The sequence below is a fragment of the Ahaetulla prasina genome, chromosome 6 (genome assembly GCF_028640845.1).
Source record: "Ahaetulla prasina isolate Xishuangbanna chromosome 6, ASM2864084v1, whole genome shotgun sequence".
Lineage (NCBI taxonomy): Eukaryota > Metazoa > Chordata > Lepidosauria > Squamata > Colubridae > Ahaetulla > Ahaetulla prasina.
In genome coordinates, this window is record NC_080544.1 from 61803389 (window position 1) to 61830392 (window position 27004).

Below are 27004 nucleotides of genomic sequence, written 5' to 3' on the forward strand. Positions count from 1 at the left end.
CAGGTTACAGGAGTACTATACATACACTCCCAAAAAAACAGGCCCAGAATAAATACATGGGGGGAAAACTCATTTGTGTGGTTCCTCAAATGCCACTCCAAGGCTGTACATTAACACTTCAATTGAAAAACATTGTGCTTCGCAGGTGATGTCAAAAATAAGATAAAATATGTACAGGAAATACAAGGACATGGTTAGGTGGAACATTTTTGATGTGCGATTTTATTGAAGAAAAAAAATGGTCATGAATGTGTTTTTTGTATTCACTCCAGGAAACAATTCCAAAGTTTGAGCACTGGAAAGATGCTGAAATGTGTATTATTTGGGACTTTGCATATCTTGCTATCATATATACTGTCAAAAGATGCAGAGTTGCATAATTTTATATGCCAGAGACTGACTGAATGCCACTGTATAGATTGCCTCAGTAGTTTGGCAGGAAAGTCTACTTCTTCCCAAAACATTAAATGTTATGTAAATCTAAGCCAAAATATAGTTTTAGCATTTTTTTCATCAAGTTCCTAGTTTTTATCCCATCTTTTCTTATGACACTGAGACAACTTGAGATTCAAAAGGGCTTTCAATTAAAGTATATTTGAAAAGAAATGGATATTGATTTAGGCTTACTTCCTGGACAGGCCAATGACTTGTAATTTACAAGGGAAAAAAGCAGGCAGCCAACCTTTATGGATTGTTTTCTTGTTGTCCTTTTGCTTTTCTAAAGCAGAGTTTAGCTGCTTCAATTGAAGGCAGAAATCAGAGTAGAAAGTTTCCTGAATTATAAAACAATAAAATAAGGTTACAAAATTGAAAGTTCTAATCATGATGTCCTTCACTAAAAAGCTCTGCTGTATTCTTGAAGTTGTTTTCTTTCTTTTTCTTTCAAGTTCTTCTGGTGGTTCTCCTAGGATTAATCTTTTCTGCTACCAGTCCTATGTTTTGGTGTATGCATTTTTCACTATGTCTGCAGAAATTGAGGCTGAACCCGGGCTACTTTGCGCAGTTCCTTGCCATGTGTACTGGGACACTGCATTTCACACCAGCTGATTGGCACCATCTGTAAACCTGGGATTAAAAAAAAGTCAATATTTATATAGCTATACCTTCTTGGGGAAAAAAAGTAATTTACTTTTAAAATTACCCTGCAATTAATTTCTGATGTTGTCACAACCTGCCTATCTTTAAATTCAGTACAGGTAGTGCTTGATTTATTTGATTTATTGATTCATTTAGTGACTGTTCAAAGTTACACCGGCACTGAAAAAAAGACTTATGACCATTTTTTACACTTATGACCATTGCAGCATCCCTATGATCAGATACGTGATTTATATTCGGATGCTTGATAACTGACTCAGATTTATGATGGTTGCACCATCCCAAAGTCATGTGATCCTCTTTTGCGCCCTTCAGTGGGGAAACCAGATTCACTTAAACAACTGTGTTACTAATTTAAGAACTGCAGTGATTTACTTAAATGTGGTCAAAAAAGTCATAAAATGGAGCAAACTCACTTAATAAATTCTCAACATAACTTTGGGGCTCAATTGTGGTCGTAAATTGAGGACTACTTGTAATTCCAGTTCAAAATGACTCTCCAATGATGCATAGCTTTCATCTTAATACTGAAAAACAGCTATTTATGTGGACTGGATATTATTCTAGATTTTCCCATTTAGATATAGTGACATGGCATGTCTGTTATTTCCTACAAAATCACATTTAAGCTACGGCTTTTCAGTTTATCCCGAAGATAATTGTTCTTACCTGCTTCACTATGAGCCACCACTACCCCCAGCTCATTTTCTGCTGTGGTCAGCAAATAATTTGATTGTGCATCTCCTAAAGAGATCTAATCCCACAGGTTAAGGGAAAATAGAAATTTCCACCAAAAAGTCAGAAATGTAAGCATAAAGATAACAGAAAAAGGATACAACTTTGGCCAAAACAATATCTCCTGGGCGGAAACTCTTGTAAACCTCTATCTATCAACACATAAAGTAGGAAGAAAGAGAAAGCATATGTCAAAATGCAAGGACAATTTCAAGGGACAAATGTCTCTGGCAAATAGAGCAATGAAGCTTGGATAGGGAAGCTTGAAATAATTATGACATTTTTTAAAAAAAATTCTGAAGTAAGATACAGGTTAGCTACAGTAATTGAGACTGGAATTTCCATCGCTAAGTGATGTAAAGCGCAATGTCACGTGACCACACTCTTTAGCAATGGAATTCGCAGAAGTCTCCAGTTATTCTCATTAAGCAAATTATTGTGGGTGGTTAAGCCAGGACTTCATGTGATCCAGGCTTCCTGCCTGCTTCCCTATTGACTTTGCTTAGGGGAAACCAGCAGGGATGGTTGCAAATCAGGATCAACGATCTGAAATCCAATGACCGGATCATGATTATGGAAGGGGTGTGTGTGTGCTGCAACAGATGGAACTTTGAGGACTGGTCATAAAGTGTTACTTGTCCAGTGGCACTATAAGTTCAGATGGTCACTGAATGAATGGTTGTTAACTATCTATATTCTTACCCTAGTTATCAAATCACTACTCCAAATATTCAACTGCATTAATTTTTGTTCCTAGCAAGTTTTAGCCATCACCTGAAAACTATACCAATACATGTGGAATAAAATGATTGAATATTTCTGTATGTTCATACACATTAATGTAAAAAAAACCACTCTGCTTCTCTGCTATATTTTCTTCATTTGATATAACCAAATATAAAGCCATCTGACCTTGTCTTTTTCTGTAGCTCGGATATCTTCTCTCCTATAATGGAAGAGAAGATGAAATAATAATTTTGCCATTTTCTTCTGTCCCCTCTTCAACTAATCTTATAGAACAGGTGACTTTATCTCCCCTTCCCATGCATCCTACTCCCTCCCTTCCCATCTTTTAGTTATAGTGGAGTGTTTATATTTTTCCTGTATATAGGCTTTGTAAAATTTTATCTTCTAATATTGTAATATTCTAATATTGTAAACCACCCAGTTACTCTTGTGGTAAGGTAAGCATCAATAAATTAATTAAATAAATTAGTAAAATAAAACATATAATGATTAATGATGGATAAGAGACTGCACATTTAAATATGTTGATGAAAAATAAAAATAAACTTTTTCTAAAAAAAAGATTATTATTAGCAGAGCTTTAGAACCAACAATATTTCCAATTCTCATTATCACTCAAACATCAATAATGAGAATGAGATGGAGTACTAACATACTGTAGTTGCCTTATTCTAATGCCACCTTCAAAAGATGCCCACAAGTTTTCTTCATACCGTATTGTTCCACGGAATGGGGATTTTAATGGTGTAGAACCAACATACAAAATATGCACCTTGGCAAAACGAGAGTTAATACTGCAAACCTGAAGAGGAAAAGAGGAAGAGAGAAAGCAACTTTTAGTAATAATCTGTTCTCTCTTATAACTTCAGGATTATAATTGATAATACTTCAGAGTTCCACATAGTGGAAATAACCAAGCTAATCTCCAAGCTAGGATATATAAGCCTTTTCTCTTTCTGCAACATCACAGTGGGCCTGCTAAATATTGAATGTAGTGATTAAACAACTAAAAAACAAGTAAAAATAAATGCAGACACAACACTGGCAATATATTATGATTATAATTGGGATCTAGATTTCACATACTCACTTTATTGTAGGGAAAATAATCCCATATTTAACCAATACCAGAGAGAGAATTGACAAAAGCCTAATTTGTTTCATTCATCACACTATTAGCAAATCTAACATTAGCTTCCAAAGATGAATGATTTGCAGGGAAAAAATCCTACTCTTCACTTATGAGTAAATATAGCATTCTATTTGTATTACCTTTTTTTCCCTTGACACTAATACCTGGATTAAAAATAACAATGAAATTATTAGGTAGATCTGCTGAGGCTACCTTGCAGGTCACTGTGGCTCCCACATCAGGCAGTAGCTGAGATTCCACATCTCTCATCACAGAGATTACCGGGAGCTGTAGGAAGGGTGCAAAACCAGCATGATTCAACCATGCATTGAATACTGAGTTACCACCGAGATAAATTGAAGCCCAACCTCTTCTGGATTGCCAGTATGTCAAGTCATTCAAGGCATGGAATCCTTATCATTATCCCCCCCACTGTCATCCGCAGTACATACCGCTACATGCAGTCCTTTTTTACTGATGTTTCATAAATTATAGTGGTCTTGGAAAGGGTGCTTTACAACCCATAAAACACTTCTGGCTATTGTAAAATGTTGCGTCCTCCTCCCTCCCCGTCATATGACTGCATTTTGTGCACTTGGCAAAGGCTCAAATTTACAACTGGTTGCAGTGTCCTGCAATCATGTGATCACAATTTGCAATGTTATTTTTACTGGTTCCCAGTTCTTTTGTTGTTTCTGGATTCAGACTTATAACCGCATGATTCATTTAACGAACATGTGATTTGGACTTACAATTATATGATTGGCTTAATGACTGCTGTAATAAAATCAGGTCCACTGACGTGGGTGCATGATTTACAACTGAAATCCTAGACACAACTGAGAAGTTAAGAATGCAGAAATACTTGATTCTCACCATGCCATTCTCACTTTTCTTTATGAAACAACCAGCCAAAGAGGCAAAGATGGAACCGTGGCGTGTGTAGGTACCATTCCCAGGGGTTCCTTCCTCTAAACTGCAGAGTCGCTCTCCTGTGAAATAGAACACAAGCCAAAACATCTTATTTTCTGACTGCCACATCTTCTCATGTTCTAAATCAGGAGTGTCAAACTTGCGGCCTGTGGGCCAGATGCATCACGTGCTGGTCATGCCCACCCCTATTTCAGTGAAGGAAAAAGTCATCATACTTCACGTGACGATGCGAGTTTGATACCCGTTCTAAATACTCATGTCTGATTGCTTTCACTAGAACTTCCTCCGTGACACATGCAGGAGTTTATGTGCAACAAAAATAGATATCATAGATAGAATAAATGAGTAAATAAAAACATAAGAATACATGAAACGACCAACTGGATCAGGTCAAGGATTAATCCAACAGTTTGTTTGTCATCATGACCAAGAAGAAATCTCTGTAGTGTTTTCAAGCCAATGGTTTTATACCTACAGGCATGTAGTCCTTAATCGGGAGGTGACAATATATCTCAAGACTGAAAGCCTTTGACTGATGTCATCCATGAATTTATCTAATCCCATTAAAACATCCAAATAAATTATTTTTGTCACATCCTGTAATTAATTCCACAAAATAATTTTGCACTATGTAGAAAAATGCTTTATTTTGTCAGTTCTAAAGAGTTAATATCTTCACTGAGTTATCCACTATGATTCCAAAATTAGTGTCAATTTTGGGATTTCTTTCGTGTATATGTACAGTTATGGTATTTTACCTAAAAGTTATTTAATTTGAATCACACTTGATTAGATATTCACCAATTTTAAACAGATTCTTTTGGAGGTTTTCATAATCAGTTTTGGTTTCAACTACTAAGTATTTTAGTATCATCTGTAAACTTGGGCAACTCCGTACTTATGTTTAAGATTATTAACGATTAAGCTTAAAAGCACTGGTCCTCGCATGGGATCTTGGAGAATTCACTTACTTCCCTTCACAGAAAAAAATTCCAATTTATTTCTAATTTCTGCTTTTGATTTTTTAATTAATTTGCAATCCTGTAGGAATAGGTCCTTTTATTCCATGGCTGCTAATTTTACTCAACAGCCATTGAAAAAGAACTGTAAAGGTTTTCTGAAAATCCAAGTACGCCATCTAAACCTTTGGAGAGGTTGCTAGATTAGATGGTGAGAATTAGATGGTGAGAATTAGATGGTGCATAATAATAAACCCTAGAACCGTGAAATGTTCCTTTGCTAGACAAGGTCGAATGCCCATTTGTTTGGGGAAAATAGAGGATTCCTCTATTGAACAGAGGGTTGGTCCAGATGATCAATCTGTATCAGATCCCTTCCAGTTACATTCGTAGATATATTCTATGAACTAAAACCGACGCCCAACAAATCCTATCATCACGGCCATCTGTGTCCTACAAACCAACTCACAAAGCCCCCAATTCAACCTCTTCTGGCTCTGGGGCTGAACCGAATGCCAGACATTTTACCCACAAGGCTGTCTGGCAGTGAGCCCAGGAAATTAGCGCTCAGTCCCTCTAGAGCGGCTCCCATCCCGCCCTGTCCCAGTCACCCACCAGGAACACAGTAGCGGGAAGCAGCCATGCCGGGCAACAGAAAGGAGTTCGCGCTAGGCCGCCTGTTCCCCGCGGGTAGCTGGAATTTCCATTGGGCGATTCCACGCTCACATGACTTCCTCCAAGCACGCGTTCTTCTGAATAGCAGCCCACGACCGAATCTCGGATGTTGCAGCAGAGTAACTGTAACTAGGAGGCCGGCGGAAAAGAATGGCCCTTGAAGCGCATTGAATGACGGGAAGTGTAGTTTCATTTAGCTTGGCCAACGTGTAGTCGCGCATGTGCGAATAAGGATAAGGAGGGGGGAAAAAATGATGCCGGGAAGGCTGCAATTGTCGAGGAGAGGTCTATAGAGCGGGGTTCATTGAGCCCCAAAAATGGCAGCTCCAGGTAAGCGTGAAAGAGTTGGAAGGAAACCGATTTTACAGTGATGTCTGTTTGTAAACGGCCTTTTTCTGCGTCTTTGGGTTCCCCCGACTGGCTCCTCCAGAAGTTCCTGCATTGCTGTTTAGGGCTTAGCCTTCTTGCTGAAGTCTCTGATCGTCCCCGTGCTCTTGGCGCTGATGTTGCTTGTTGCTGTGAAACGAAGCTGGGATGAAGACTCCTTCGCTGGCCGAAGAATTGCCTAGCCTCCTCTTTGAAATGCATGCGGGCAAGACCTCTTTAGGATGCTTTGTTTTCTCGCGTCTTAAAAGGACGATTGGCAGAAGCAGACGTGCTTCTCGTTTTTTAAGCCTTGGCCTTCTCCAAAGATTCCGATGAATAGATGCGACAATTCCTTTCTTTCTCCTTCCCCGTCTGCGATTTTTATTGCCAAAGTCATATGTGTGCCTAAGTAGCTGAGCTTTGCACAGAGGCGGAGTTACAGCCCGAGCACACCTTGTTCAACTTCCAAGAGTCAGGAAGTATTACAACCTTTAGAAAGCAGTCCATTGGCTCTGCTTCCCGGGTTCCGTTATGTCGTGAGTGTCTTGGTGTAAATTTGGTTGGCAAAAGACAGTAACGGGAAGACAAAATACTTAAGTGTGTTAGTAAATATTCAGTATATGCTTACATTATTTTTTTCTGTAGCCTACTCGTGCTTAATGAATTAATGTAAGATTTTGTCCTGCAAGAATTACCAGGGTCTTCCGATCTTCCCTCTAAATATCTTACCCCAAGAAAACTACCAGTAATTGAGAGCTGTTCTTTGTGAATATTATACAGCGATTATACAACGATCTGACAACATTGCTTTTTAGTGCATAATTTTTTGGACAAGAACTGTGCTACAATATTATACTTCCCACATCTGCCAAATGAAGTGGATTCAGGTAATTTTTGACTCGTCGTGAAATATTTCTGTGTAGTCATATTATCTCTTTACAAAGAGTGGGCCTTCTTAATATTTGGAGGAGGGCATTACTGTATTTAAAAGTGGTAGTGGAAGGCCAGAAAATTTGAGACAATGACGGAATGCAAATAGACTGATTTAGATTTTTCAGGATAGTAGATCTTTATTGTTTATAATTTTCAGGTTGATTTTGCAAAGTTTTCCACATAATTTGTTGGTTGTTTCTGGCACATTAACAGGAAGCCACACTCCTACACTTGGTGAATTATCATCAAACTTCAGAATGAGGTTCCTCAATACCAAAGAAAGAATTCCACTCCATATGTAGGGATAACATTAAGAATAAATAACATGCTTTCTATTGACTATAGCATTACTCTTATTTGAAATAAAACTGGGAGAAGAGAGAGATATTAAGATTGTGTTGGCATAAAACCAGTAACAGTTGATGCAGTTTTAGACAGAAACACGTAGGTCTAATTTTACATTGGCTGAAATTTAATTTGATCTGCCATAGCATCATCTTACCAGGATGCTTTTGGCTCCCACAGAGGTCTTCCCAGAGTCATTCTCACTTAATATTAATTGGCCAAGATCAGTTTTCTCCAGAGCTTACCCAGCTCAAGTTCCTTCTTGTTTTTTGATTAGCAGCTGCTTGATGTTGGAGTTCTACAAACAGGTAGAAGTCATATTTTAAACATTTGTCCTTCCTTGCTGGCCATAGTAATCTAAGTGGGATGATTGGCTCAAGTGAGGCAGAGATGCCAAGGAAGAGATTAGTTTTGAGAGGGATTAGTGATTATGGAATACATTGGTATATAAAAAAGAGAGAGATAAAAGCATGAATGAGGAATGAAAGCAATGATGTTTTAGAACAAATTCTAGCTATATTATTTGTCCTTAAATCTAGAAGTGTTCTCTATAGTGTATCCTAGTCAAGAGTATTGGGCTAAATTCTAGTTATTCCTTAGCAGTTTAAATGATGTTCGTGTTGGCTAGAGATTACGGAAAACGGATGTCCAATATCTCAGAGATGTGCCTAATCCTGGATTACAATTCCAGACCATGCCAGTTTCATCAGCTCTAATATCCTCACCATTTGATATATTTTTGGCTTCCTCTGAGTTAGTCCTTTTTCTCCCTTTAGTTATGCAGGAGAAAAAGAAACCCAAACATAATAATAAAAGATGTGCTCTTCAGGCAATTGTAGAGCAAGTTCTGAGCACCTCGTGCATTCTGAATACAATATGCATGTGGTCACGCAAGGTATCTTGCTGTTCAGCCTAGGAAAGTAAGCAGAAGCATCAGCAAAGTCACAACCTTTATTACTGTGTTATTATCCCTATTGGGATAATATGGAAAAGGGCATAACTCTTAATGCTGCACTGGAGACATCCAAAGTGAGTGCTTCCCCAGCCACAACTATGATTCCCTTTGCCACGACTGCAAAGATTTTTTCACCCACTCACAGTGGGGTCTTACCTAACAAGATGACGATGGAGCAGTACCCAGAGCACTGCTCTGAATGTCTGGTGCAAACATTTTCCTCACCAAGCCCTGTCAAATATTTTCTGACATTCCTCCTTTCTTACCAGGTTCTGAGCTGCAGAGATGAGAAGTCGCCGGCGGATGTACTCCGCTGTCATGCGTCTCTTCCTGAAGTGTTTGCGGATAGGTCAGCGGCGCCGGTTCTGGCTGACCCAGCAAGTGGAACAACTGTGGCTATATGGACATCTCTGTTTGCGCTCTCTGTTTTACAACTCTTTTGCTGATAGTGACACAGCTCTTGATGCTCTCTTTGAGCCTATATACTGGCTGGTAGATCATGTCACTCGTTGGTTTGGAGTGGTGAGTACTTAGAAAAATGAAACAAAATTGGGAGTTTAAGGAGAGATATTTTCTGTATTAATAAAGTTACAGCTCCAGTTTTCAAGCTACATACATAAAGCCAGGAGATTAAAAAAAGAACTAAAGTTGCAGGAGGACATGGCATTAGGACTTCATAGAATCTGTTAACTATTATCTCTTTTGGCTTCCCAGAAAACAAGAAAGGCTTAAAAAGGGAATGCCACACACCCTTTCTCTTTCAAAGGGCTGACTTGGAATATAGTGTCTTGCTAGCTCAAATTCCTTTATCCCTTCTGCAGGTGTTTGTAGCTCTGGTGATAACATTGACCACTTCTGTGGTGGGCATAGTGTACATTTGCCTCCTTCCCATGATTCTTCAGACCTATCCCATTCCCTGGATCTTCTGGCATGTTATCTATGGCCATTGGAACCTTGTCATGATTGTTTTCCATTACTACATGGCTATCACTACTCAGCCTGGTTATCCACCACAGGTAGGACTGAGGCTTTGATATTTATATTTGGACTTCTTTTAGTATTTAATATTTCTTTAGATTCATAAGCAGGACTGCTCAGCATGGTTTCCAGCCTTTTTTCTGTCTACCTGGGTTCACACAACTTACTGAAATATTTTCCAGCCAACCACGTCAACCTTTTGTGTTCTGCAAACCATATGGTTAATTTATGATTCAGTGTGTTGTGTAAATCCAGAACATTGGGCTCAGTTAACTATGGATAAATATGTTGTGGAAACCTGACCGCTAGTCATTTTATTATGAAATGTTATGGACCAAAAACAGCTGGAGTTGTTCACATGCTGTGAACAACAAACATCCCAGAGTATGCCAAAATTCAGAAGCACTGCCTCAGAGAGCTTCTGATCATTATCTTTGGTAAGAATGAAAAGGCAACATCTTTGCTACTCAACAATACTTACAATTGATTTTAGCCAAAAGTCTGAGAAGCAATACTCCACTATGCTCAAAAACTGCTGCTTTTTCCTTCTGCAGCACCCAAAGAATGATCTTGCTGCTGTGTCAATATGCAGGAAATGTATTGCCCCCAAACCTGCTCGGACCCACCACTGTAGCATCTGCAACAGGTGAACCATCATCGTGTCAAACCTGTATTTCATTTCTTTCATTCTTCCCTGCCATCTGTGCTTTTTTTTGGGGGGGGGAAATCATCCTTGTTATTTGAGAACCTTTGAAAAGCTCTACTCTTGGCCTCTTTTGTTGCAAGGCATACAGTGACCCCATATGAAGTTCTGCAAATTTCATTTCTTGCTGTTTACTCTCAAATTAAGAAAATCATTAATTAGGTTTGTTTCTGCAAATCTGTGAACGTGAAATATTGGGCATATAACTTGTCTAGGAGAAGGTTTTAAGAATTTGTTAGTCTTCATTCCGATTGCTAGTTTTCCTTCAGTATATTCCTGCTTGTTATATTTTAACCAACTGCTCAAATAGTTGACTTAGAATAATACATGAGCAGAATGCATGTATTTATATGGTGGTTTCTTTGAGGTAGAAGTGAAGTGTTAATGATGGCATTTTTTAATCTCATAATTTCCTCAACAGTAAGACTGACTGGCTTAAGCTGTGGGCTTTTGTTTTGTTGTGCATGAGTACAAATCTAATTTTAGAAGAGAGTATTTGTAGCTCAGGGTTGGATTGTGAAGTCCCGAGTGCTCACTGAGCTTGGGCGTTTTCTTGCAGATGTTTCATTATCCAGCTAGTTCCATTATCCATCATCGCACAATCTAATATTCCCTATATTGTGTTTCGGCTGCATTATAAAAATTTGGGGTAATTTTTTTCCAAAGTGAAATTTGCACTGACACATAAAGCAGGGTTGTTTGTAAGAAGAGAAAAAAATTACACAAACCTGATAGGTTCCTATGTATTGATCTTATATAAATTCTGTTACCGCTGGGATTACAAATAGATTCTAGCTATAAATCTAAATCTACTTCTCTTCTTTTTGGTGAATTTGAATTTTTTGCATTCTTCAGCAATTAAAAAATATTTAATTTCATCACCTAAAGCAATAAAGACCAAAGATTTGCTTTCAGTTTTTAGAAATGAAAGTTAGCCTTCTCAAAAAGCTAACACTACATTTTATTTGTGATTATGCATATGTAGAGTACACACAGTCTTATCTTTGGGCACAGTAACTTAACATTAGCTTCTGTAATAATAATAATTATGAAGTAATCAATAAAATTAATACATACTTTATTATTAATCATAATATGTCAGTTGCACTGATTTCCAGTTTGCTTCTGGATGCAATTTAAGATGCTGGTTGTTAACTATAAAGCACATATAGCATAGGGCTGGGTTACTTGAACTACTGGCTGTGTTCTGCCACTGCTGCCTGGTTAGTTCAATCCTGCAGTTGGTGTGTTCCTAGTTTCTTTGAGATAGTTTCTCGGGACCCGAGTAGGATCACTTTTCGATCAACTGCACTCTAGATGAGGTTCCCTCTGAGATTTGGATGACCCCAATTCTGCTGTTTAGAAGAACCATGAAGATCTGGTTTTTTACCCAGACAGAATGAGACCGCTGACTATCACACTTGCCATTTTTTTTAATCTTCCTTTCATTTTCTTGATTTTATTATAATTTCCTTGTTTGTTACAAGCCAATTAATCAATTATTCCCAAGACTGAAAAATAACGTTCATGGTCCATTAAGTCTCTACTAAAGGGTAATATGCAACTTCAGCCTCTGGTTTATTTTGTTTTTCACCTCTATGGTTGAACTGTTCCTTTGTTAATAGTTATGCTGCATATCAACAACCCTTCTGTAATTAAAATTAATGCTGTTTCCCTCCCACAGGTGTGTGTTGAAGATGGACCATCACTGCCGTATCCTTTTGCAGGTCTGTAATAGGACTAAGGATGTAAAGGATCAGGTTCAGATGGATTGTTTGTTGAAGAAATCTTAAGTGATTCTGTTCCCATAAACAGAATGGAATCTCTTGAAAATAATTGTCCAAAGCAAGTGATTTATGACATGCATCAGGAAAAAGTTTGATACCTTCTCTTTTTAACATAAATGGCTCACATTGAAGGTCCAAAAGAATGCTGTGGGGATTAGGTGTGAGCGCGTTTGTAGGCTGGGCTGTTGTAAATGGGGAAAGGTTGGCTTTCTCCCTGGAGTTAACGATCTTTAACCTGAAGAGACAGCATGGCTTAACAACTGTGTGGGACACTACAATCATCGCTATTTCTTCTCCTTCATGCTTTTCATGACCATGGGCTGCATCTACAGCAGTATCAGTGGCTGGGACATGTTCTGGGAAGCTTATGCTGCCATTGAGGTGAGCACAGGAGGCAGACTGTTTTCTTTAGGGGAAAGGCTTTGAAACTTACAGAGGTGCTGCCCTATGCAGCAGGGGTGCATATAGGCCAAGAATTAAATGAGGGTAACTGGTGGCCTTTTTTCCATCCGATAGAAAATGAAACTACTTGACAAGGAGAAACTGCACGTGACAGCCAATCAGGTGGGGTACCTGCTAATCAGCTGTTCAAGTCAAGGACAGGACAAGGCATATAATGGGAGTTTTACCATTTTGGTTCCATTCTGATTCTATAGAAGTGATTGTCACAACAATTCACTTATAATTTCCTGGGCAGACACACTTCTTCCATTCTTCTTCACAAGGGAGCTTTGGAACACCATTCAACTGGCATTTTGTCCCTATACATGGAGGGAATATTTCCCAAACCAGATGTTTTGTCTGCTTTTGGAAGACAAATGCTAATCGGGAGTAAGGAAAATGTGTCCTGGGTCCCAGTGCTCTGCCCATCTCTCTCATGACCATAGTCTTTGTGTCTTAAACATGTACCAGGCTTGCTTGTTGTGCTTTCCATTTCATTTGTTTGTCCTAGAAAGCCCTTGGCAACTTCTGGCTTGGGCCACTGCTTTCTCTTTCCTGCATTCTTACTTCCAATTGTGGCAACATCTGCTCTTACTTGCAGACTTACTCTCAGACACCACCACCCACCTTTTCCTTCCGCCAGCGAGCTTTCCACAAGAGCATAGTGTACGCCTGGGTCCTCTGCAGGTAACTTATCTAGTTCTTTGGTGGAAAGTATTGGGAGGGAAAAAAACTACTTCAAGAAACTTTCAGAGTGCTGCCAAGTCAATCTTGGGAGTAATCCCAGTTTGCATGGTGCTTCACCACTCATTTTTTCAAGTATTTCTCTCAGCAGATTTTGACATCCTTGTTTTTTAAACTGTTTCAGTTCAGTAGCCTTGGCATTGGGAGCCCTCATGCTCTGGCACTCAGCCCTCATCACCCGTGGTGAGACCAGCATTGAACGACATATCAATCGCAAAGAAAAAAAGAGGCTACAGAAAAAGAGCAAGGTAAGGGAAGAGGCTGAATTTCCAAAAGGGAGAAAGAAAAAGGGGGACAGACCCACTCAGCTGCTGACCAAAAGTTCTTTCTAGCATGCCTCTTAAAACCTACAAATCTTTTAGACTGCCTGTTTAACTTTTCTGTCTTTTAGGAACACGAGGCATTTTTTACACTGCAGTTCACCATAGCTTTAATTTCTATGCTACTTTATTTGGGTTATTTTAATGCGTTTAGAATTCCAGGTAAAGGTAAAGGTTCCCCTCGCACATACGTGCTAGTCGTTGCCAACTCATCTCCGTTTCAAAGCCGAACAGCCAGCTGTCCGAAGGCGTCTCCGTGGTCATGTGACTGGCATGACTCAACGCCAAAGGTGCACGGAACGCTGTTACCTTCCCACCAAAGGTGGTCCCTATTTTTTCTACTTGCATTTTTACATGCTTTTGAATCTGCTAGGTTGGCAGAAGCTGGGACAAGTAACGGGAGCTTACCCTGTTACATGGCAGCACTAGGGATTCGAACCGCCGAGCTGCCGACCTTTCGATCGACAAGCTCAACGTCCTAGCCCATGAGGCACCGCGTCCCTTTTAGAATTCTATATACGCATTATCATAATCTAGTAAAGGGTTTAACTGATTTTTTTCCTCCTATAGGGTCTGCGTATCACAGATAAACTATAGGCCTTTCTTTACTACCAATTTAGAATTTATCAAGTAAAGCTCAGATACAGGGAATTTTGAGGACAAAAAATTTCTTTCAAGAGCATTTTCTTTTACTATGGTTGACACTTCTAGCACAAAAATTCAATGCCAATTGCCATGAGCTTTCTTTATTGTACATTTTAAAGATGCCTTGTATGCAGTTTTGTTGTTAAATATCTGAAGTCCTTGCCAATCACATTGAAATACATATACACCTTTTCTCCTCTATAGAAGAAGACGACTTGAGTTAGAATCAAAATAACTGAATTGCATTTCATTCCTCTTTTCTCTTGGCTCCAGATGTTTCGAAATCCATATAGCTTTGGTCCACTGGGCAACTGGAAGGTTTTCCTGGGTGTCGAAAGACAGAGGTAACAGATATGCATGTACTACATATGTTAGAATAGCATGGATGTTCCAATTGAGGAAACAAATTATCATAACTGGAATTACTTAGACTCATAATATAGTCATATTCTAAGTACCTGGCAATTAGAAAATGCTAACAGAAGCAATATTAAAACAGATTTCCATGTCTTCCTGCACTACAGGTAGTTCTTGATTTACAGCTACAATTGGGACCAAAATTTTGGTCAAAAGTCAAGGTGCCACATTACCAAACTTAATTTTATGACTTTTTATGATGGTCAAGCAAGTCGCCACATTCCTTAAGCAAACCATATGGTCATTAAGTGTGAACCCATTTTATCTACTGGGTGTTTTTTGCCGGAAAATGGGGAAAAAAGTTGCTAATGATCACATGATATGGGATGCCGCAACCCAGCATAAATGTGAGCTGGTTGCCAAGCAGCCAAAATGTGATCATGTGACCATAGTGGTGGGATGGCAACCATAACTTCAAGAATGTGTCACAAGTACTGTAACTTTTGAATGTATTACACCTTCAAACGGTCATTAAGTGACCAATCATAAATTGAAGCCTTGGTCTTTTTCCCAGACACTGGATCACTCGAGTTCTTCTACCTTCCCCACATCCCCCTTATGGATCTGGCTTCAGTTGGGAAACTCCTCCTTATGTTGTTCAACAGAAGACGCCTCTTTTGGCAATTTGAGTTGGATGAAGAACAAAGCGTCCCAGATGGTGGAAGACTTGAAACCACACCTTCTTTCATTGGGAAACATAACAGAAGACATGGTCCCTAAACTGGCAGGCTAACATCACAGTGGCATATCTGCAATGAACCGCTCATCCCACAGGAGACTGGAGAACCTCCAGCTGCAGTCGGGGATCTATTGCCCGTGTGTTTTGTTTTGCACATAGTCCAATGGGACTGGAGCAAAGTATTGTCAGTAATCAGGGCAAGTAGTTCTTTCCCTAACTCAAGGAAGTTAACTGGCATATTAGGTCTTGTTGCTCTTCCTGTAAGGACAGATTTTTTACTATAAAAATAAATATATATAAACAATCATCTCCTCTTTAGTGGGAAAAGGAGCAGTGAAAAGATTTGAATACAAACTGCTGATTTATAACTAACAGGAGTAGACTATTTTTTTTTTAAAAAAAGGTAATTCTTTTAATACTGATTTCTGATTCAATGGTTATTTCAAGCAACAAGTAATAATGATAGTAAGCAACATGTCCATTACCAATCTCTACCCAGGCTATATTCAACAAGTTGTTTTTCCAGTCAATGGGACAAATTAATGTTTCAATAGCTTTCAGCTGCAGCTCCAGAACATGGTATGTTTCTATAACACACTTAACAAGGTTATTTAAAGAGACACAAATCTAGGGTTATCCCTTCCCCAACAGGCAGAAATCTGTATTGGGTCTGACCTATTTAAACCTTCACTGATATAGTACACTAATAATCAGAACATGGCACGATTGTCTAGTATCCCAATTCTTTTTGTAGCAAAAATTACACACCCCCGTTAGCCAGAATGGCCTTGCGTTTCTCCAGCTATTTATCAATAAAGCACCAGATAAGCTGTTACGCAAAGTATTGAAACCAAATAGTCAAGCATTTAAGCCTGGAACCCCACAGTTTACTAATCGTTCTATGTTCAATGAACAGAACATCCAAAATTTATTTTATGTAAAAAAAAAGAGTTGAAATGGTGTAGTCTTTTAAACAGAACTTTTCAGCAGTCCTTCCCAGCTTTATATTCCAACAACTTTTACTCTTGTGAAGTGCAGCTTTTTCCTAATATTCACAGTAGTATACACTATCATGATCACTGTGCAGTGATCTATTCTTACCCACTTTCTGTTGCAATTCTGCTATATTCATTAATGAGATGTCCTTTGACATTACTAAATCAAGGAAACCTGTTTCTCTACACTACAGTGTCTTTTATAGCAGGGGAGTATCCCAGTTAAGGCTTTTCAAAATTAGATTGAATGGGAAATGCTTCTTAAAAATCTAGGTAGAATACTACGTTCATACTTTATAAAAACAGCACTAATAAAGAATATAAGAAAAGGATTAGATGTTGCCAATTTTACATCTAAACAACAGTTTCATCCTGATGTTCTAAACACTAAACTAGCTTGGAACTGTTCAAATCAGCTCACATCCCTTACCATCCTCCCTGCTTCATTTCAATTATTTCAGGAAATTTTTATTAAAATAAATGGGAGACTAGCTTACAGCAAAGAACCAGCCTTCACCATTTTTATTTCCAATATCATTTTGCAGCTCCAAACGTATTCTTAGAGAATAATGATGAATAGTTTCAGCCCAGCACTTTTGTTTCTCAAAGTATCCAACTTGCCCCCTCCCTCAAAGATAAGCAGGGACAGCAAATGGCAACCTATACTTGGTAAATTGGTGTTTTATAGAATACCACATTTCTGTTGTCAACCATATTATAACATATTCTCAGCACTCTAAATGAGCCTTACCTCTGCTTTCACCAGTTATATTTTCTCAAACGTAGCTATCCAAGATAGCTAAAAGACTAAGTAACCCTTTCCATAGTTCTTGCCATTTGTATTTAGAATAATTCTGAACGTTATAATTATCCCAAATTGTAATAATTTATTTTGTTTATGACCACATGTTTCATGTATGCAAAATTACTATAAATGAAAATTGTTCGAATTCCTCTAGTAGATATTAGCTATGGTTTATAGTGGTTAATTTTTATACCACTAAATGAGGAATATAAGAATGTAGTACTCCAGCAACATGATGAAGAACAGCAGAATTGAACTCACTATGCTCAGTTCAATGTCCTTCTCTTAAGAGGCATTTTCTCCAGAAGCTTTCAACAAATGGGTTATTTATTTAACATCTACTGCACGCAGGAGATTCTGCTACCTCTATGCCATACTGCACTGCAGTAAAAAGTGAGGCTTGAGGGTTGCATCCACAGTGGTTAGGATTCCAGCAGCCTACAGAAAAGGCAGTCCACCCTAAAAAGGAAGGAAATGCCTCCATTTTTGTCCAAAGCTTTGCTGAACTGCAAGAAAAATGGTCCAAGGCAAACAGCACAAAAGATTGTCCATCAGGATTCAAAGAGTGACATTTCACCTGCCAGGTGTTCCAAGCAGAAACCTGTAAAAAATAGATGACAGATTTAGATGAGGAAAAGAAAGGATACACACTGCAAACCATGCTTCCCAAAGTTTATTATCAAAGTCAAACTATTCAGGGCCATTTAAGCATTGAATGACTAGTTTCATCACAGAGGCTTTTTAAACAGCTAATATCAAGGAGGCCTAGTTGATCAGGGCTGCTATTAAAAATGAAAGAAACAGTACTATGTAAACCTTACCATTCTCCTCGTGCTAAGACAGCTTCTTTACGTACAAGGCGCTTCTTGTCATCCAAAGGCTTGGCCAATGCTCGAATAACTCGTGGCTTGAATGGGATCACCTGTCAAGAATTGGAAAGCACCACTTTAATGAGGACTCAACTAAAGCCCCACTTATAAACTAATGAGGGAGATGAACTGTTAAATTACCACCACTTACCACTGAGGTAGGTAAGGAGGCAAGTGTATGGAGGCACTGAAGTGCAGCAATACGGATTGCCTGCAACACATAAAAGGCAGGAAATTAACCTTCTAAGCTTCTTCCAGATAGAAAAGAAAAAAATAAACTGAGAAAGGAAATACTACTATCCTCACCATGGCAGAATTGTCTGTTAGATTAAGAAACTTGCCCACAAGTGTGTCAATGTGGAGATGAATAACATGAGGTGCATCAAGTAGCAATGGTTGTACGCAACGTAAAGTTGAAAGCTGCACCACATGGTCAGAACATGATAGAGACTCTAGCAACAGAGGCAGCAACTGTGGGAATGGGCAAAGAAGGGAAGAAAAGGGTCACATTTCCTTTACTATTACACACTTGGATTTAAGGAACCTCCTTAAATGGAGGTTCCTTAAGTGGCCAGGTAAAGAGAACATTGGCCATCGTTTCATACTCACTGTAGGCAGCTCTGTCACTAGCACTGGCTTGGGCAAGTGATTTAATATGTGAGACAGGCCTTTCAGATAATTTGGTTTCACATCTAGGAGGAAAAAGGCAATCCAGTTAAGATTCTTCTAGCAAAATATTGCAACATCCATTTGCAATAGATTCCGACAGCCACAAACCGAGGCCATAGTGAAAACACTTATTGGCAGTAAAGAGAAAGCCACGTCATTCTTCTATATCTCAATTCTTTCTCTAATCATGGAGGTGGACAATTAAGGCTGCAAATTCTCCTATTTGCCCCTCAAATAATAACAGAAAGCTCAAACCTTGTAAGAAATAGAGCAGGAAAGAGCATAACGTTCCTTTTCTCCTATGGAGAGAATATACTGCCCTGGAAATGCTTTTTAATGAAACCTAAAATTTCTTACCAGGAGTGGATGTGTGGAAACTTTGCACCAACTGTGGCACACAATCTGTGAAGAAACGCTGGCGGAACATGAGACGCACCTCAGCATGACAGTTCTTGCCCAATACATCAGTAGAATCGGCCATGAGCAAGGCAAAGCCATCGCCCACTGCAGGGCCAAGAATGGTGTCCCCCAAAAGTTGGAGTAGCTGTAGAGCAAACAACAGCAGGACATGTTTAAGGAAGAGGTCAAAGTATTAGGCCTTTATGAGAATCCCAGCTTTTCTCTGGAGCTCACCTTGTCAGTCAGCTTTTTGATTAATGGGTGGTAGCGTAGCAACAACGCTTTACTCACCTGCAAAGACAAAAAGAAACAATAAAAGTCTGAAACTAGCATGGAGGAAGGATAAGTGTGCAAACAGCATTGTGCAAACTTACCCACAACAGCAGAGTAAGGGCCTGACGTTGATAGGGACCATCATTCAAGCCTTGTTCCAACATTTTTATGGCCATTTCCAAGAGCTGATCTAAGAGTGGCCCTGAAAACAGTAGAAACATAGTGAGCAACTGTTACACCTGTGTTACATTTTCTAACAGTTAAACTGAGTAATATGTAACACAATCCAGTTTTAGGGTTTCAGTAGCATGAGAGTATGACCCTAATTCTATGGCTTTCATTTATTACCTTCTGGATATTTGTTAATCAGTCCTGCAAAGCATTTGGCGGCAGCAGTAGTAGTGAATGGGCAGTCACAGGAACAGCTAATAGCTAGTAGCTCATGCAACAACCGATCCTGCTGGGGAATTGCCACCTGCAAGGAAAGCAGACACTGCAGAAGAAGAAAGGTAACAGAAAACTTCCCACTTGCACACTGGCTTCTCACCTTGGCATCACATAGTGCCGATTTATTCTCAAGTAAATTTCCAAATGTTCCTGACCTACAATGTCCACAATCCACCAGCAATGTTGATTAGAATGATGGAAGTTGAGGTGTGGATGTTTGAAAGACCATAAATTATCCCATCCCATTTCTAAAACACCACTGAAAGTTCTCCCTAGGACTCACTGTTCTTGGCAGTGAACATACGAAGGCCATAAGGAGAGCAACCAGTCTTCTTGGGGCTGCCGCTGGACATGGCCCAACCTGTAGAAAAGACATCATTTTTACTATGCAGGTTATCCAGAACTTTCTAGGAATGCTTTTCCATACACAGAGAGCCATTTTTTGGTATAGTGCTTAAGGTGCTAGACTAGAAACCAGGAGATCATGAGTTCTAGTCCTCCCTTAGCCACAGAAGCTTGTTGGGTGAGACTGTCACTCGGTCTCAGTTCAACCAATTTCAAGGAATTGGTGATATGGGGAAAATAGAAGGAGGAAGTCCTAAGTACACCACCTTGAATTGCATCAAATAAATAGCTGGCAGAGATTAAGCTCAAATACCTGAAAGGGATGAAAAGGGCTGGGATAGTTGCTTCCAGGCAAAAAGGAAAGTTCTCCATCCAGGAAGAGAGGTACCACTTTGGACACACTCTGGGCAGCCAATCTGCCATGATATAACAATTGACACAATATTAACGCACAGAAATGTCAGGAGAGTAGTGGAAGAGATTACCAACACCTCTCCTAATCCTGGACTTATGTCAAACAGAAACCCAGTCTTATCCAAATGAAATACTAAATTGTATAGCATCAGAAACCACAGGAAGGGACCTGTTACTCACTCTGGGTTTAAGTGCATGCAGGCCGCACTGATAACTAACACCATGGATGATAAAGCTTCTTCTGTTAGCAGAACTTTGTCAAGTGTTGTTTGAGAATTTTCTGAAAGTGGTAATAGAAATTGAGATGTTCGTTTTTATTAGTTCTTTTCAGGGGTCCTTCCAATGTATTGCCTGTTAATGGCTGTTTCACAGAGAAGAAATTATAACACAAGAAGTAGCTCTGAACAGATGAAGGAGGAATAAAAGCCAGCCCAACCCATGAATTTAAACACACAAAACTTTATCTTTCTTCTTGCTCAGAACTCAGAAGTACGAAGACAAATAATATCATTAGTCAATCTAGGACTGGACAAAAGAACAGTCCAACCTTAACTACAGGTATTGCTAAAATTTAATTGAGAGGGTGTAAAAGAGCGAGTATTTCTGCCATCCTACCTTCCAAAGCAGCTTGGACTGCTAAGCCTAGCAAGCAGGGCACCACCGTCTGATGGAAATACCAGTAAGTCTGAGCATTTTGCTGGCACTGAAAGGCGACCTGTTGCAAGCTGTGGCACACAGATACCACTGAATTATTACTTGCTGGCATTTTGCCTGCAAAAACAAGAGCAATTTTAAAACCCACAACTCATAGTATTAAAAAAAGAACTAATAATTCACATATTTGAAAAATGATCACTACATTGTCTGTGATTGAATTATCACACTGTGGCATAATGATTAAAAGTGCATCATTTGCAAAGCGGTTCTGCATGCAATCATTTTGCTCCTCTCCATTGCACATGAGCAATCAAACCAGAAAACCTATAATTTCTATAAAATGAATCTGCTCAAAACAGTAGATTTTAAATTTGTACTGACCTCAAACTTTCAAAACAGATTTGTTTTATTTTATACTTCCAGTGTTATATTACCATTTGGAGATTGGAATATTTCAAAGTCAAGCCTATTGTGCACAGAGTCTTAAAAATTATTTCTCAGCTTAATCAATCAAGATGTGAGATTTAATAAATGAGATAGTAATTTCTTCAACGACACTACACCATGACAATAGGCTGCAACAAATATCCTGACAGCACATCTCCCTCAGTACATGATTTCGTTAATTAATCCAAGCTTTAAAGTCCTGCTATATGTAATTATAGAACAATGATTTACTGTCTGTAGTAGAAGACATTAACAATTTAGAATTCAGTGCTCTTCCTGTTGAAAGAGGCTATACAAGCACACACAGATTCTACTAAGCCTTTCCATCTTTTAGAGCACCATTGTTGCAGAAATCTGGGTCTTTCTAATACAAACATCAGATAGTGTTCCCCTTCTCAAAATTCCAGTACTGTCATTTAAAACATTACCTTTTTGAATCTGCTGAAGATGTTGCAAGAGGATAGGAACAGTTTGCCTTACAATACCAGGATGGGTAGACACTGCTGCCAGAGCTTGTAGATGTTTCTGATGGGATAAAGTGCTGTCCTGAAGTTCTGAAACATATAGAACAGAATAGAACTTTTTATTGGCCAAGTGTGATTGGACACACAAGGAATTTGTCTTGGTGCATATACTCTCAGTGTACATAAAAGAAAAGATACCTTCATCAAGGTACAACACTTACAGCACTTAATGATAGTCACAGGGTACAAATAAGCAATCAAGAAACATATCAATCATAATTAGTTTGGTCACTACCAAACTTTCTCGGATAGAATAGCAATCTTCCATATGCAGGTTAAGTTTATTTACAATAAATCTATTTACAATGCATTCATGACTACTGAGAAATTCAGACAGGGAATTAGCATTTCTGTGCAACTATTAAGAAAGTTATCCATTGGAAAGATTCTACCTGACTCCAGTCCTTTTGAAAGCTTCTGAACCAAACACTTGCTGAAGATTTCTGGGTAGACAGGAGCAAGGGTGCCAGAAGCATCCATAGCTGCCAAACTAAGAAGATATAGAAAAAGTAAGAATGAACTGCCATAATGAAACACAGAGATCATTCTGTGAGGGTCAAATTTTTGAAACTGCAATACCATATATTCTACGTGTGAGGTTTTATAAATGTTAGTTTATAAACACTCTGAAGCAGAGTGATGCCAAATGCCTAGATTTTGTTAAATTCCATCCAGAAGTTTTAAGCTAAAAACTGGTAGTAGAGGATAGGGATTCTCACTAGACATATTATCAAATAATTTGACAGGCTTTGAACTGTGGTTAGATGGTGGCTTGAGCAATAGAAAACTTAACTGAATTAACTGAATTACTTCTATGGAAAAAATATCAACACTACTGGCCAAGTTCCATAAAATATTAATCTAGAAATGCTAATCTAGGTGAAAGTAGGTCTGGGGTTAGACCTTTACTTTTTAAAAAACTTTATTTTAGTATGATATGAGATCCAGGACTTCATGCTGAGCCATAACATAGCTTATTTCCTTGAGCATTATCTTGTTATGTGAACCAAGCCTCGAGTATTCGGACACAAACTAATATCAAAAGGATGGCCATACAACCCAAACATGAGGAATCAAATGGGATCACAACAGCAGTATTAGAAATGCCCTTTTCTGTTAATTAACATGTAAAAATCTTAGATCAAGATATGGAAATCTGTAATTGAAGAATTTACTGTTAGGCATTAATTGGTGGAATTCTTTTTACTGTTTGCAAGCAAATTACCAATGAAATACCCAATATCACAAAAAGGAAAAATGCTTTTTCAGAAATTCTCAATGGTTTTTTGTTTGATCAGGATTGTTCTGACCTGATCTGGGAATCCTTTTCATTCAGGATAAACTGTGCAAAGTGATCTGCAAGCTTTTCCACATCTGCAAGATCCAGAAGCTCTAAAGCAGAAAAAAATTGCTATATTATATCCTACTTCTTGTGAAGTAATCACAACATATACGAAGTCCATTAAAATGATCAATTTGCTGTTAAGGCTAGGAAACATGCTAACCAGCATACCAGACACATGTATACCCACTAGCATCTAAAAATGTATTCAAGAGAAAAAAGTATATAATCTTTCCTCTACCTCCAAAGAATGCCATTTCAAACCAAAGAATAACACATACCTTGACGAGATCCTAGAAATGTCAGAATCTGGATCCCAACCAATTGGAGTTGAATATTGGGCTCAGCTAAGACAGAGAATACTATGGAACACAGAGAGTCTTTGCAAAAAAGCAGTGGACTTTTGTCTGTAAAGGAAACAGAGAGTTACATCTAATGAAACAATCTTGAGTATATCAGGTACTCAAAACTAGAAACAACAAGGTTTATGCTAGCATTGCTACTATAATGCTAACCTTCAGTGTTGAACCAGTTGTCTGTGAGGGTTGCAGAAAAATTATAATTTAAAGAAGTGAAACCCATCTAAAGCAGGGGTCTCCAACCTTGGCAACTTTAAGATTTGTGGACTTCAACTTCAGCAAGCTGGCTGAGAAACTCTGGGAATTGAAGTCCACAAGTCTTAAAGTTGCCAAGGTTGGAGACCCCTGATCTAAAGCTCACCTTACCTACAAATTCCTGGAAGAATAAAAAATGAGCCCCAGAAAGGAGGAAGTATCTTGAGAAAGATAACAGAATTTGAAAGGTTATGCAGAATCAAGAGCATCTGAGACACATTTATAAATTAATAAAATATAATATGGTGACATAATAAAATTTAAAAATGTAAGATAAAATGGATACAAAACTTCAAAGAAACAATTACAGTGCAACAATGGAATGAGCTATAACTGTAAAATTAATTCCAAGCTACAATTTGAGGGAAAATTGGTAGAAGAATTTTATAAACAATATATAATGTCATGGTTCCAGAAAAACCTCTTCTGCTATAGTATATCCCTGTCAATGATTAACAAGATGGATAAACCAATATAGGTGGTCCTCGGGCTACAACCATTGGTTTAGTGACCATTCAAAGTCACTGAAAAAGTGACTTATGAGCTGTCCCTGCACTTACAACCACTGCAGTGTCTCTATGGTCAAATGATCAAAATCTGGGCACTTGGCAACCAGCATGAATTTATAATGGTTGCAGTGCTCTGAGATCATATAATCTCCATATGCAACCTTCCCAGATGGCTTCAGACAAGCAAAGTCAATGAGAGAAGCTGGATTCACTTAACAACTATATGATTCACTTAAACACTGCCTTGCTTAGCAACAGAAATTCCGATCCCAAATTGTGGTTTTAAGTTGAAACTATATGTAACTAATGCTAGCAATGCTACAATAAAAAAGGGACATTCTGCTCATGGAATGGTTATATAAACCCCCCCCACTCCCTCCCAAAAAAGTATTGGAAAAAAATATACAAAAAGTTTAAAAAACATTTAAAATAAAATTTGAACTGAGACCATACATATTTTATTAAGAGTAATTTCAGAGACCATAAATAAAAATACCCCTGTCTATTAAGACAAATGCTGACACTGGCAAAACCAATTTGATACAGTACTGGAAAAATGAAACTCTATCAACAACATAAGAATGAAAAACTAAAATTAGGAAATATGCAGCTTTGGCAAAACTGATTACATATATTTATAAGAAAAGTTTGGCTAAATTCAAGCAGGAATGGTTCCTTTATGCATGATAAATCACACAACAAGGCAGTCTTAGAAATTTAGAATTAGGTTTGTAAGAAAATGTGTTTTCCAGAAATTACCTCAGCATTATAAAGGATAAAAATTTCCCTATGCCTCTCCACTTTCTCTCTCGGACTACTGCTCTGGCCCTATGTATGAAAAGCATTTATCTCTGCAGAACACACCTCTGGGTAACATGGAAGCACAATAATATAAGGAAGCTGTTAAGAACAGTCTTGTTAGCGAAATACTTAAGTAAAAGAAAATTCTGTCCTAGAAGCAGCAACTCACCTTCCTCCTCAGGACCCCACATTTGCCGTAACTCCAAGAAACCAAGCAACACCTCCAAGACTGTCCTGTGCTGACTACTCTACAAGAGATCAAGAGGACACAGGATGGATTGGAGAAACTTCCGTAGATAGAGGAAAGGACAAGACATGCAGACTTTTGCTCTAAATTGGAGTCCAACCGAACTATAAGCCTAGGGCATATGACAGAACTGCCACAAAATATATTGAGTCTGGAGTTACATGACCTTTTAATCCTGCTCTTCAATAGAATGTTTTCTGCCCCAATTTCTTCTCACCTGCTCATGCTTGGCATACTGTTCCAACAGCAAAGGAAGTACACTACTTGTGATCTGGTAATAAGCCCGCAAAGAAGCTCCTGCAGCTGCCTGCAAGAGCTTAGCGCTTGGCCACACCAGTTTCATGTCAGGCTCACATAGATGGTGTCTGCAATCTAAAATAAACAAGATTGCTTAACAGTAATACAAAACAGCACCAATATTGTATTTATTCCACTAGGGTGATGATTACCAACAGCATTAAAGTTTAATTTAAAAAATTGTTCTCTGCATCTTATTTCCTGATACCTTCTCCTTGAATGCTGAGAGCCAAATCATGACTGTAACATTAAAATGAACTACCTGCTCTTCAAGGTGTTTACTTCTTTTAACAGCACATCAAGGAAGAACAATAGAATACCTATCATAGGACCAAAAAAACCAACGTAAGAGCTCTTCAGGGCTTACCTTGCAAAACTCCTCTAAGAAAGGAATCCAGAAGATCCACATCATCAGCTCCAAGCACCAAACGGGACAGACATGCTGACAGAGCTCGCAAAGCAGACAAGCATTCTGCTTCTATCTTCTCACTTGCTGTCTGGAACACCTATAAAAAGGTGGAGTCAGAGCTTCTTGTTTTTGCTATGGTGGGTATATTTAGCTAGTATGACAGACATCTTTAAAAAGCAAGCTTAATCTATTTCTTCCATTTCTCACTATAGCTTCTTTAAATGTTATAACATTCATAACTATTCACTGTAAAACTGTATAAAGTCTCAGGTGCAGCAGAACCTCAGAAAGGCAGAGTGGGAAAGTTCAGAATGCATGGATCCCCAGAAGTCCAATCTATTTCCCCCAC

General features: G+C 38.5%; 3 protein-coding genes across 11 annotated transcripts in view; 1 reads left to right on the forward strand and 2 right to left on the reverse strand.

The window, feature by feature from the left end:
- On the reverse strand, nucleotides 1-6472 carry EXOSC1 (exosome component 1). The gene is made up of 8 exons (XM_058187236.1): nucleotides 6220-6472; nucleotides 4589-4704; nucleotides 3926-4000; nucleotides 3294-3382; nucleotides 2746-2779; nucleotides 1935-1985; nucleotides 1768-1852; nucleotides 1-1065 (listed from the first exon to the last, which is right to left on the reverse strand). Exons 1-8 carry the CDS (start codon nucleotides 6470-6472, stop codon nucleotides 959-961), a joined length of 810 nt encoding a protein of 269 aa, XP_058043219.1. The 3' UTR covers nucleotides 1-958.
- Nucleotides 6467-26653, forward strand: ZDHHC16 (zinc finger DHHC-type palmitoyltransferase 16). 5 transcript variants are annotated; one of them, XM_058187232.1, is made up of 12 exons: nucleotides 6473-6609; nucleotides 7461-7532; nucleotides 9148-9400; nucleotides 9700-9894; nucleotides 10411-10502; nucleotides 12244-12272; nucleotides 12594-12727; nucleotides 12863-12910; nucleotides 13389-13474; nucleotides 13656-13779; nucleotides 14770-14840; nucleotides 15428-15897. In XM_058187232.1, the coding sequence occupies exons 3-12, from the start codon at nucleotides 9164-9166 to the stop codon at nucleotides 15540-15542; spliced, it is 1131 nt and encodes a 376-aa protein (XP_058043215.1). In that variant the 5' UTR covers nucleotides 6473-6609; nucleotides 7461-7532; nucleotides 9148-9163; the 3' UTR covers nucleotides 15543-15897. The 5 variants fall into 5 exon arrangements, with proteins under 5 accessions (XP_058043214.1, XP_058043215.1, XP_058043217.1 ...); XM_058187231.1 differs by lacking the exon at nucleotides 7461-7532 and having other exon boundaries at nucleotides 6467-6609; XM_058187234.1 differs by lacking the exons at nucleotides 6473-6609; nucleotides 15428-15897 and adding an exon at nucleotides 26541-26653 and having other exon boundaries at nucleotides 7395-7532.
- MMS19 (MMS19 homolog, cytosolic iron-sulfur assembly component) overlaps nucleotides 14566-27004 on the reverse strand; it is a 28581-nt gene continuing 16142 nt past the window's right edge. For 3 of the 5 annotated variants that reach the window (XM_058187228.1, XM_058187229.1, XM_058187230.1), the window contains 20 exons: nucleotides 26614-26752; nucleotides 26167-26321; nucleotides 25872-25950; nucleotides 24060-24185; nucleotides 23747-23828; nucleotides 22829-22926; nucleotides 22341-22466; nucleotides 21424-21579; nucleotides 20989-21088; nucleotides 20708-20810; nucleotides 20333-20410; nucleotides 19951-20077; nucleotides 19704-19804; nucleotides 19564-19620; nucleotides 19288-19474; nucleotides 18871-18953; nucleotides 18568-18732; nucleotides 18413-18472; nucleotides 18214-18314; nucleotides 16046-17993 (listed from right to left, as the gene is read on the reverse strand). In XM_058187228.1, the coding sequence (XP_058043211.1) occupies nucleotides 17966-17993; nucleotides 18214-18314; nucleotides 18413-18472; nucleotides 18568-18732; nucleotides 18871-18953; nucleotides 19288-19474; nucleotides 19564-19620; nucleotides 19704-19804; nucleotides 19951-20077; nucleotides 20333-20410; nucleotides 20708-20810; nucleotides 20989-21088; nucleotides 21424-21579; nucleotides 22341-22466; nucleotides 22829-22926; nucleotides 23747-23828; nucleotides 24060-24185; nucleotides 25872-25950; nucleotides 26167-26321; nucleotides 26614-26752 (2151 nt within the window). In that variant the 3' untranslated portion in view covers nucleotides 16046-17965. Of the gene's footprint in view, nucleotides 14821-16045; nucleotides 17994-18213; nucleotides 18315-18412; nucleotides 18473-18567; nucleotides 18733-18870; nucleotides 18954-19287; nucleotides 19475-19563; nucleotides 19621-19703; nucleotides 19805-19950; nucleotides 20078-20332; nucleotides 20411-20707; nucleotides 20811-20988; nucleotides 21089-21423; nucleotides 21580-22340; nucleotides 22467-22828; nucleotides 22927-23746; nucleotides 23829-24059; nucleotides 24186-25871; nucleotides 25951-26166; nucleotides 26322-26613; nucleotides 26753-27004 lie in introns of those variants that run through there. The other 2 variants (XR_009155625.1, XR_009155623.1) reach the window with 2 other exon arrangements.